General features: G+C 42.5%; 1 protein-coding gene across 1 annotated transcript in view; it reads right to left on the bottom strand.

Annotated features, from left to right (window-relative positions):
• Positions 1–13,267, bottom strand: part of LOC112073827 (HEAT repeat-containing protein 5B-like) — a gene marked incomplete at its 3' end in the record, with an annotated part of 50,114 nt that overhangs the window by 16,464 nt on the left and 20,383 nt on the right. The window contains 3 exon segments of the mRNA XM_070440294.1: positions 3,476–4,109; positions 7,930–8,052; positions 11,492–11,505. Of these exon segments, the coding sequence (XP_070296395.1) occupies positions 3,476–4,109; positions 7,930–8,052; positions 11,492–11,505 (771 nt within the window).

The following is a 13,267-nucleotide window of genomic DNA, read 5'->3' as shown; positions in this document are numbered from 1 at the left end:
AGCTAACAGGTAACAGGTAACCTCTAGCTAACAGGTAACAGGTAACCTCTAGCTAACAGGTAACAGGTAACCTCTAGCTAACAGGTAACAGGTAATCTCTAGCTAACAGGTAACAGGGACATTGTAATATATTTATCATGCATTAACAGTACTGAATATCAGCATTAAGACAGACAGCACAAAGATCTGAGGATGCATCATCACCAATGACCTTTAGTGAACCCACATTCATCAAATATGGCTGGGAGCATCAAATAGGACATCTGCCATTGTCTCTCTGCTGGCCAAAGATCGGGCAAGACATCTGGATTTATGTAATGTATTGGCTTTAATAGGTACGTTTTCCTCTCTTACTTTTAGTCTCGTTCGAGATGGTTCCTTATGATGAATTAAAACCCTCAGAGCTCAGTGGGAAGAAAGGATGTTTTCTATGATCTACAGTACAAGTCAAAAGTTTGGACATTCCTACTCATTCAAGGGTTTTTCTTAATTTTTTACTATTTTCTACCTTGTATAATAATATTGAAGACATCACAACTATTGAAGAAATAACACATGGAATCATGTAGTAAACAAAACAAGTGTTAGTCAAATCAAAATATATTTCATATTTTAGTAGCCACCCTTTGCCTTGATGACAGCTTTGTTCTCTTGGCATACTCTCAACCAGCTTCACCTGCAATGCTTTTCCAACAGTCTTGAAGGAGTTCCCACATATGCTGAGCACTTGTTGGCTGCTTTTCCTTCACTCTGCAGTCCAACTCATCCCAAACCATCTCGATTGGGTGATTGTGGAGGCCAGGTCATCTGATGCAGCACTCCGTCACTCTCCTTATTGGTCAAATAGCCTTTACACAGCCTGGAGGTGTGTTGGGTTATTGTCCTGTTGAAAAACAAATGATAGTCCCACTAAGTGCAAACCAGATGGGATGACGTATCACTGCAGAATGCTGTGGTAGCCATGCTGGTTAAGTGTGCCTTGAATTCTAAATACATCACAGACAGTGTCATCAACAAAGCACCATCACACCTCCTCCTCCATGCTTCACGGTGGGAACCACACACGCAGAGATCTGTTCATCTACTCTGCGTCTCACAAAGACACGGCGGTTGGAAACAAAAATCTCAAATGTGGAATCAGACCAAAAGGACAGATTTCCACCAGTCTAATGTCCATTGCTCATGTTTCTTGGCCAAAGCAAGTCTCTTCTTATTGTTGTTGTCCTTTAGTAGTGGTTTCTTTGCAGCAATTCAACCATGAAGGCCTGATTCACGCAGTCGCCTCTGAACAGTTAATGTTGAGATGTGTCTGTTACTTGAACTCTGTGAAGCATTTTTTGGGGTTGCAATTTCTGAGGCTGGTATCTCTAATGAACTTATCCTCTGCAGCAGTGGTAACTCTGGGTCTTCCTTTCCTCTGGCGGTCCTCATGAGAGACAGTTTCATCATGGCACTTGATGGTTTTAGCTACCGCACTTGAAGAAACTTAAAAAGTTCTTGAAATTTTCCACATTGACTGACCTTCATGTCTTAAAGTAATGATGGACTGTCATTTCTCTTTGCTTATCTGAGCTGTTCTTGCCATAATATGGACTTGGTCTTTTACCAAATAGGGCTATCTTCTGTATACCCCCTTACCTTGTTACAACAGAACTGATTGACTCAAACACATTAAGCAAAGAAATTCCCCAAAATGTACTTTTAACAAGGCACACCTGTTAATTGAAATGCATTCCAGGTGACTGCCTCATGAAGCTGGTTGAGAAAATGGCAAGAGTGTGCGAAGCTGTAATCAAGGCAAAGGGTGGGTACTTTGAATAATCTCAAATATATTTTGATTTGTTTAATACTTTTTTGGTTACTACATGATTCCATATGTGTTATTTTATAGTTTACAATGTAAAAAATTGTAAAAACTAAAAGAAAAACCCTGGAATGAGTAGGTGTGTCCAAACTTTTCACTGGTAGTGTAGTTAGTTTGGTAGAGGAGTAGAACGATGGCTTGAACCCACACAGTTCTCCATAAGGGATACAGACAGTCGATACAGACAGTTGATACAGGAGGTTTCAGAGGGAATCACAGAGTAAGAATCTGGGAGAAGTTATTTTGTAAAAAGAAAAAGTGATTGCGATGATGGGATGGAGTAATTCAAAAACACCAAATGATGTCACACACACACAAAGACCAATTCGTTCATGTTTGACAAAATGTGTGATTTTTTAAATATTTTTTTTTAAATCTCCCCAGGGGTATAAAAGGCCTGCTTTTGCTGAGTGTGTGAGTTAATTGGTTAATTGCTTTTCCTGAGTGTGTGAGTTAATTGGTTAAGTGCTTTGCTGAGCGTGTGAGTTAATTGGTTAATTGCTTTTCATCTCTATAACAGGATAATGTGATATATGTTTTACAGGTTAGTAGGGTATAGTTAAATACACTATGGGGAGTGTGCAATGGTAACTGAGAGTTGCACAATTTCAGCAACTTCGACAAAATCCCTGGTTTTCCAAGAAATCCTGGTTGGAATATTCCTTGAATTACGGGGCGAATAAGAAGGAAATACGGAATCCTCCAACCAGGATTTCTGGAAACCCAAGGAATTCTGGGAAAGTTGCCCTATCTACTCTACATATATTAAAGCCAGACTCAGCCTGAAATAAAATGTCCCGTTTTTTCCCCTGGTTTAATATATCTTGAACTGTATAGATCAGGGGTGGGCAACTCCAGTTGTCATGATTGGTGCCACACCTTGTCTCCATCCCTAGCAAACACAGCTGATTAATCACATGACATTCTAAACTGAAGATCAGGATTAGGTGATTATTGGAGTCAGGTGTGTTAGCTGGGGCTGGGGCAAAACTGTGTCACCAAATCAGGCCCCCGAGGACTGGAATCGTTGACATGACGTCTGGCCTGGGTTTGTTTTGTCGCCCCGACAGTTTGATATTTCATAATCACTTAATACCATGAATGAGACGTACAGAGTCTGTCTTTAATACATCTATACTAGTAGCAGTAAGATGGTAGTCTTTAATAGATATAATCTCTATAGTAGTAGCAGTAAGATGTTAGTCTCATTCTGGAAAAACCTACCATGCATCCCAAATGCCACCCTATTCCCTATTGTAGTGTACCAACCACAGGGCTCTATAGGGCTCCATAAGGCTCCATAGGGCTCTACGTGGCTCCATAGGGCGCTATAGGGCTCCACAGGGCTTCACAGGGCTCTATAGGGCTCCACAGGGCTCTATAGGGCTCCACAGGGCTCCACGTGGCTCCATAGGGCTCCACAGGGCTCTATAGGGCTCTATAGGGCTCCACGTGGCTCCACTGGGCTCTACAGGGCTCCATGTGGCTCCACTGGGCTCTATAGGGCTCTATAGGGCTCTATATAGAAAGTAAGGTACCATTTGAGATGCATAAGGCCCTAGAATGGCTGGGGAGGAGGCTAGTATGATGTAAGAAAAGGTCAATACCAGCAGAACTGTGCCTCCGAGCAGAGGTAAGAGCTGAGATGAGAAAAAGAAGAACAGGTGAGAGAGAGAGAGAAAGAGAGAGAAAACAGGTGAGAGAGAGAGAGAAAGAGAGAGAAAACAGGTGAGAGAGAGAGAGACAGGTAAGAGAGCGAGATCAGTGGAGTCAGAGGATGAGCAAAGCGAGCAGCCCACACAACAAAAGCCCACCGACTCCAAAATGAGAGATGATAAAGAAAGACTTGTGTGTTGGAGAATCCCGACTTCCACTTAGTCAATGGGAGACTGGACCTAAGTTGAAGTTGGGATTTTACCCTTTTTAAAAAAGTACAAATCATGAGAAAACAAGAAAGAAAAAGACTCAAAAGTAAATCATAAGAAATTAGGATCAAATTAAATGAAGTATATCTTAAATGATGAGAACTAAAATGCAATAATAATAATAATAAAATGGATGTGTACTTACTCTGTAAAGCTCTGAACCGTGACACCTCCCCCCCATCTATCTCCTTACCCACAGCCCTCATCTGTTTACTGATAGCCTGGCAGATGTCTTTCCCTGCGGCGATCTGGGCCTTCTCCCCTAGCAGCCCGCCCAGAGTGGAGCGCAGCATGAACGACACACAACGACGGGAGTACACCTGTAGACACACAGAGTACATCCTTAGTGTTAACACACACACACACACACACAGAGTACATCCTTAGTGTTAACACACACACACACAGGAGTACATCCTAGTGGTTAACCCAACGAGTACTCTTAGTGGTTTTAACCACACACACCACACATCAGAGTACACCTTAGTGCTTTAACACACTCACATCACACACGAGTACATCCAAGTCGTTTTCACACACAACACACACACAACACCACACAAACACCAGTAGTACATCTCTTATGTGTTAAACTAAGCTTAGCTCAATCACTATCCTAAGGACCCGCGGACTAAAAATCGTCTCCCTCTACAAACTGGATCTACCTGGAATAAAATGTCAAGATGTCCCCCAGCCACCCCAGTCATAGACTGGTTCTCTCTTCTCTCTGTGCATGGGCAAGCGGTCTGGAAGCAACACCCAAGTCTAGGTCCAAAAGGCTCTCTCTCCAACAGTTTTACCAGCTGACCCAGCCATAATACTTTCTGAAACAGGTAATGCGGAAATGGCTACCTGGGACTATTTTGCCATCACATTCAGTGGTATTGTTTTTGTGGATCGTCTTGTGTGCCCCCTTTCCCCTCCTCTTTACACTGCCTGCACTCCTCCTGTTTAATATTTTTTTGTATTTTTTTTTTTAAAATCACCTGTTTCACATTTTGCATTAGTCACTTTAAAACTATACCGAGTTATCTAAATACCCGACTTCAATTAGCCAGCAACATTGGTTACCCAGACTATCTTGCAATTTGGTGTCCCGCCACCCCAACCCACCAAACCATCTTTTTACGCTACTGCTACTCTTCCTCCTGTTCAATCATATATGCAAGTCTTTTTAACCCATCACTACATGTACATAACTATCTTACCAGATCTCTTGTCCATTTTCAATACTCTTTCAGCCTGACTAATCCGGGGACCTCTCTGGTATATAGCCTCTCTGCTGTATATAGCCTCTCTGTGTATTATCTTCTGTCTGTATAATAAGCCTCTCTGCTGTCAATATACGACTCGTCGTGATGGCCTTGCTTATATAGCGCTCTTATGCTGTATATAAGCCTTCTTGCTTGTATATAGCCTCTTCTCTGCTGTATATATAGCCTCTCTGCTGTATATACCTCTCTGCGTGGTTATTAGTTTTGCTGTATATTAGCCTTCCCTGCCGTATAGTAGCCCCTCCCTGCTGTATTAGGCTCCCTTCATATAGCTCCTCACTATTAGCCTCCTGAAACTATATAGCCCTCCTACTCTTATGGCTGCTACTCTATTAGCCTCCCTTACTTTTAATAAGTCCTCACCTGCTTCTATATAGGCCTCCTACACTCTATATAGCCTCTCCCTACTCTATTTAGCCTCACTTACTCGCATAATATGGCCTCCCTACTCTAATAATTAGCCTCCCTACTCTATATGCCTCCTTACTCTATAATTAGCCTTCCCTACTCTAATATGAGGCCTCCCGTTACTCTATATAGCCCTCCTACTCTAAAAGTATAGTGCTCCTACTCTAGACTATAGCCTTCCCTATGCTCTATTATAGCTTTCCCTACTCTAAATAATATATAAGCTCCTACCTATATAGCTCCTACTGCTATAATTAGGCCGTCCTCACAGACTTTGTTCTCTAATATTAAAGCCTTCTTCTACTTTGTAATAAACAGCCTTTCTAAACTTGGTATATTTAACAGCCTTCTACTGTACAATACAGGTCTCTATATACTTTATATTATGTTGAGGAACTCAAATACAGCCTCTCTCTAACTGGTGGAAGGTTATACGTTATTTATCAATTTCCAGCATCGCTAAACTGTATACAGCCTCGCTACTGTTATTATTCACTGTTATCTACTTTTTTTTTATTTCCTTATCTATTGTTCACCTAATACCTATTTTTTACTTAAAATTGCACTGTTGGTAAGTAAGCATTTCACTGTAAGGTGAATAATACCTGTTGTATTCGGCGCACGTGAAAAATAAACTTTGATTTGAATACCTTTTAACACACACACACACCTGGAGAGAACACCTGGAACCAATCAATATATAAATCAATCCTTTATTTTTACTATTTTCTACATTGTAGAATAATAGTGCAGACATCAAAACTATGAAATAACACATATGGAATCATTTAGTAACCAAAAAAGTGTTACATCTAAATATTTTGGCATTCTCTCAACCAGCTTCATGAGGTAGTCACCTGGAATGCATTTCAATTAACAGGTGTGCCCTGTTAAGTTAATTTGTGGATTTTTTTCCCCTTCTTAATGCATTAGAGCCAATCAGTTGTGTTGTGACAAGGTAGGGTTGGTATACAGAAGATAGCCCTATTTGGTAAAAGACCAAGTCCATATATGGCAAGAACAGTTTAAATAAGCAAAGAGAAACGACAGTCCATCAAGCGCTATGATGAAACTGGCTCTCGTGAGGACCACCACAGGAAAGGAAGACCCAGAGTTACCTCTGTCGCAGAGGATAAGTTCATTAGAGATACCAGCCTCAGAAATTGCAGCCCAAATAAATGCTTCACACAGTTCAAGAAACAGACACATCTCAACATCAACTGTTCAGAGGAGACTGTGTGAATCAGTCCTTCATGGTCGAATTGCTGTAAAGAAACCACTACTAAAGGACACCAATAAGAAGAAGAGACTTGCTTGGGCCAAGAAACACGAGCAATGGAGATTAGACTGGTGGAAATCTGTCCTTTGGTCTGAGTCCAAATTTGAGATTTTTGTTTCCAACCGCCGTGTCTTTGTGAGACAAAAAGTAGGCCAACAGATGTGTGGTTCCCACCGTGAAGCATGGAGGAGGAGGTGTGGTTCCCACCGTGAAGCATGGAGGAGGTGGTGTGATGGTGCTTTTCTGGTTACACTGTCTGTGATGTATTTAGAATTCAAGGCACACTTAACTAGCATGGCCTCCACAGCATTCTGCAGTGATACGCCATCCCATCTGGTTTGGGCTTAGTGGGTCTATAATTTGTTTTTCAACAGGACAATAACGAAACACACCTCCAGGCTGTGTAAGGGCTATTTGACCAAAAAGGAGAATGATGGAGTGCTGCATCAGATGACCTGGCCTCCACAATCACCCCAACCTCAACCCAATTGAGATGGTTTGGGATGAGTTGAAGCGCAGAGTGAAGGAAAAACAGCCAACAAGTGCTCAGCATATGTGGGAACTCCTTCAAGACTGTTGGAAAAACATTGCAGGTGAAGCTGGTTGAGAGAATGCCAAGAGTGCAAAGCTGTCATCAAGGCAAAGGGTTGCTACTAAAATATTAAATATATTTAACACTTTTTTGGTTAGTACATGATTCCATATGTGTTATTTCATAGTTTTGATGTCTTCACTATTATTCTACAATGTAGAAAATAGTTTAAAAAAATAAAAATAAAACTTGAATGAGTAGGTGTTCTAAACTTTTGACTGGTACTGTATGTATGTATGTATGTATGTATGTATGTATGTATGTATGTATGTATGTATGTATGTATCATTCCCGACATTTGGACGGAAGCTATAATACAGTTATAATACCAATACAGTTATTGCTTGATTTAATGCTTATCATAACTGCTTCCAATGGGGAAACATTGGCCTGTACCTCGCTTCCGTGATTTTCATTGAAAACTCCCATAGCATGGGTAGCATAACTATTGCTAACACAATGCTAACTTCCCTAGCATGGACAGCATAACTATTGCTAACACAATGCTAACTTCCCTAGCATGGACAGCATAACTATTGCTAACACAATGCTAACTTCCCTAGCATGGACAGCATAATGCTACTCACCGCCTCCACGTGTGTCTGGGTGGCCCGCGGGTGGCTGACCAGGTCCAGAACATGAGACAGGAACGTGGCAAAGTTCCTCTCCAGCCACTGGCCGCCCAGCGTGGTCACGAATACAACATATGCCTTTCGAAGGAGAGAAGGAACATTACATGATTACATTAACACCTTATTATGAATGGTTATAACACCATCACCTTATGTTATAACACCATCATCACCTTACTACGAACGGTTATAACACCATCACCTCACTACGAACGGTTATAACACCATTATCACCTTACTACGAATGGTTATAACACCATTATCACCTTACTACGAATGGTTATAACCCCATTATCACCTTACTACGAATGGTTATAACACCATTATCACCATAACTAATGAATGGTTATAACACAATTTATCACTTACTATGATTTATAACACAATTATCACCTTACTATGAATGTTATAACACCATTATCACCTTACTATGAATGGTTATAACACCATTATCACCTTACTATGAATGGTTATAACACCATTATCACCTTACTATGAATATTATAACATCATTATCACCTTACTATGAATGGTTATAACACCATCACCGTACTACGAATGGTTATAACACCAGTATCACCTTACTATGAATATTATAACATCATTACACATGGCTTATTATGAATGATTTTAATATTAAATTGTTTATTATGAATGTTTAACATCATTACCATATTATGAAAACTACCATTATCACATTTTTATGGTTTATTAAGAATGTTATAAACACTATTATAATCATATTACGCATTTTATATTACGCGGTTTTATTATTATCACTGGTACCACACACCATTATCACTGGTACCACACACCATTCATGTACCACACACCATATCACTGACCACACAACCATTATCACTGTTACCATCCACACCATTAATCACTTGCGTACCACACACCATCATCAGCTGTACCCACAACCCTATTATCCACTTACCACACACCATTATCACTATACCCACCACCATTCATCACTGGTACACCACCATCTATCACTGTACCACGCACTCACACTGTACCACGCTACCATCACACTGGTACCACGCACCATATCACGTTACCACCCACCACATTTCACTGGTCACCCGACACCACCATTATCAACCTGCACCACACACCATTATCACTGCCACCTACGCCACCACCTCATCACTGGCACCACGCACCATTATCACTGTGACCACACACCATCATCACTGGCGCCACGCACCATTATCGCTGCCCACACACCATTATCAATGTTACCACACACCATTATCACCTTACTCCACACACCATTATCACTGTTACCACACACCATCATCACTGTTACCCACACACCATTATCACTGTTACCACAACCATTATCACTTATGTGCCACACACCATTATCACTGTACCACACACCATAATCACTGTACCACACACCATTATCACTGTACCACACACCATTATCCATGGTACCACACACCATTATCACTGGTACACACCACCATCCATCACTGTCACCACAACACCCTCATCACTGGTACATCACGTCTACCACCATCACTAGCACACCACCATCATCACTGGCACCACCACACCATTATCACTGTACCACACACCATCTCACTTTACCACACACCATTATCACTGTTACCACACACCATTATCACTTCCACACACCATATCACTTTACCACACACCATTATCACTGTTACCACCACACCTTCTATCATTTCTCCCTCGACTATCATCACCAATTCAATTCTATCACTTCCCTCCACCACCCCTTTTATTTATCACTTGTCACCACACACCATTATCACTGGTACCACACACCATTATCACTGGTACCACACACCATTATCACTGGTACCACACACCATTATCACTGGTACCACGCACCATCATCACTGGTACCACGCACCATCATCACTGGTAACACACACCATCATCACTCGTACCACACACCATCATCACTGGCACCACGCACCATTATCACCACACACCATTATCACTGGCACCACACACCATTATCACTGGCACCACGCACCATCATCACTGGCACCACGCACCATCATCACTGGCACCACGCACCATCATCACTGGTACCACACACCATGAGAGAGATCGTCAGCTACATGGTTTGGAGGGCTCTGAGATATGAAGTTAATATAGTCTATAGCCTAGAATGAAATACACGAGGGACAGGGAATCACCGCGCATATAGCCTAGAATGAATACACGCGGGACAGGGAATCACAGCGCATATAGCCTAGAATAAAATAACCGGCGGGACAGGGAATCACAGCAGCTATAGCTGCCTAGAATGAAACACACGAGGGACAGGGATTCACCGCGGCATATAGCCTAGAATGAAACCACGAGGGACAGGGAATCACCGCAGCATATAGGCCTAGAATGAAATACACGAGGGACAGGGAATCACCGCAGCATATAGCCTAGAATGAAATACACAAGGGAACAGGGAATCACCGAGCGATTATAGCCTGAATGAAATTCACGAGGGACAAGATCACCGCGGCATATAGCCTAGAATGAACTACACGAGGGACAGGGAATCACCGCGGCATATAGCCTAGAATGAAACACACGAGGGACAGGGAATCACCGCAGCTATAGCCTAGAATGAAATACACGAGGGACAGGGAATCACCGCAGCATAATAGCCTAGAATGAAATACCGAGGGACAGGGAATCCACCGGCACATATAGCCTAGAATGAAATACACAGGGACAGGGAATCACCGCAGCATATAGCCTAGAATGAAATACACGAGGGACAGGGAATCACAGAGCATATACCCTAGAATGAAATACACGAGGGACAGGGAATCAAACGCAGCATATAGCCTAGAATGAAACACACGAGGGACGGGAATCACCCGCGCATATAGCCTAGAATGAACACACGAGGGACAGGGAATCACAGCGGCATATAGCCTAGAATGAAATCACACGAGGGACAGGGAATCAGCCGCGCATATAGCCTAGAATGAAATACACGAGGGACAGGGATCACGCGGCAATATAGCCTAGAATGAAACACACGAGGCAGGGAATCACGCGGGCATATAGCCTGAATGAAACACACGAGGAGGCACAGGGAATCACGGGCATCTAGCCCTAGATGAAAACACGAGGACAGGGAATCCACCGCAGCATATAGCCTAGAATGAAATACCGAGGGACAGGGAATCACCGCAGCATATAGCTAGATGAAATAGCAACGCGGGACAGGGAATCACAGCAGCAATACATAGCCTAGATTGCAAATACACGCATAGGACAGGGAATCACGCGCATATAGCCTAGATGAAAAACACGAGGAGACAGGGAAATCACCGGGCAATATACCTAAATGATAACACACGAGGGACAGGGAATCACCGCGAGCATATAGCCTAGAATGAAATACACGCAGGGACAGGAATCACCGCAGCATATAGCCTAGAATGAAATACACGAGGGACAGGGAATCACGCAGCCATATACGCCTAGAATGAAATACACGAGGGACAGGAATCACCGCGGCATATACGCCTAGAATGAAACACACGAGGGACAGGGAATCACGCGGCATATAGCCTAGAATGAAACACCGAGGGACGGGAATCCACGGCGATATAGCCTAGAATGAAATCACGAGGGACAGGGAATCACCGCAGCTATAGCCTAGAATGAAATACACGAGGACAGAATCACCGCAGCAATTGCCTAGAATGAATACACGCGGGACAGGTCACCGCAGCATATAGCCTAGAATGAAATAACGAGGACAAGTGAATCAACCGCAGCATATAGCCTAGAATGAAATACCACGGGGATCAGGGAATCACCCAAGATATACGCTAGAATGAAACTAACGAGGGACAGGAATCACCGCAGCAATAATGCCTAGAATGAATTACACGAGGGACAGGGATCAGCAGCATATACTAAATGATAACACGAACGTCAGAAATATAGTCTAGAAGAAATACACGAGGGATCAGGGAATCAACGGTGCAGCAGATAGCCTAGAATGCAACACCGAGGGACAGGGAATCAGCGAAGCATATAGCCTAGAATGAAACACACGAGGGACCAGCGGAAATCACGCGCTATAGCGCTACGACTGAAACACACGAGGGACGGGAATCACCGCGGCTATAGCCTAGAATGAAACACCACGGGGACAGGGACACAACCGAAGCCATATGGCCTAGATGAAGAACACGAGGGACAGGGAATCACGCAGCATTAGGAGAGCACCAATACTGCAGCTTCAAATGACTACACATATTTAATTAATAACTAGACAGTAGTATTAATAATGACTTAAAACTATATTTTTTAATAAAGACTAAGAACATATTTTAATATGAGTTAAGAACATATATTAATAAAAAGTAAGACCAAGGTAATCAATGTAATCTTGACATCCAGTTTCTTATACTCGTGTCGAGTAACTTTCTTCTTACAATGACATTGATGTTTACACTAGGAACTCTGGAAATTGCTGTATAATTGCCTATAACGGAGTAAATTACACAAGTGGATACAGGAACCAGCCCACTATTGCCTATAGTTAACTAATTCAGCTGCATTACTACGCAATTAAAATACAATTACCAAGTATTATGTAGCAGTACGCTGACAAAATGTTTCTCCAAAAGAATTATAGTTTTATATCACATGCACAGAACAGTGTAAATGTTAATGTTTACGAAGAATGCGAACCGTCAACAATATGGCTATTAAGTGTTGAAATGGAACTAAATATCCCAAAAACTGCTTTCTTGAATAAAACTACAGCAAAGGCCATGGAGGAAAACCCTGTTAGCGTGTACTCCCAGTCAGAGGAGGAAAACCTGTCTAGATGTGTACTCAGCAGAGGAGGAACCCTGTTAGTGTGTCTCCAGCAGAGGAGGAAAACCCTGTCAGTTACAGAATGTTAGTAATCTCCAGCAGAGGAGGAAAACCCTGTTAGTGTGTACTCAGCAGAGGAGGAAAACCCTGTTAGGTTGTCACTCAGCAGAGGAGGAAAACCCTGTTGCGTGTACTCAGCAGAGGAGGATAACCTGTTAGTGTGTACTCAGCAGAGGAGGAAACCCTGTTAGTGTGTGTCCTCAGAGAGGAAGAAAACCCTGTTAGTGTGTACTCAGCAGAGGAGGAACCCTGTTAGTGTGTACTCAGCAGAGGAGGATAACCCTGTTAGTGTGTACTCAGCAGAGGAGGAAAACCCTGTTAGTGTGGTAATTCTCGCAGGAAACCCTTATGTGCTCAGCAGCGGAGGAAAACTGTATTTAGTGTGTACTGCAGT

Source organism: Salvelinus sp. IW2-2015, unplaced genomic scaffold (assembly GCF_002910315.2).
Source record: "Salvelinus sp. IW2-2015 unplaced genomic scaffold, ASM291031v2 Un_scaffold2384, whole genome shotgun sequence".
Taxonomy (NCBI): domain Eukaryota; kingdom Metazoa; phylum Chordata; class Actinopteri; order Salmoniformes; family Salmonidae; genus Salvelinus; species Salvelinus sp. IW2-2015.
The sequence above is the reverse complement of the archived record's forward strand: the minus strand, read 5'-3'. Positions and strand labels throughout refer to the sequence as shown.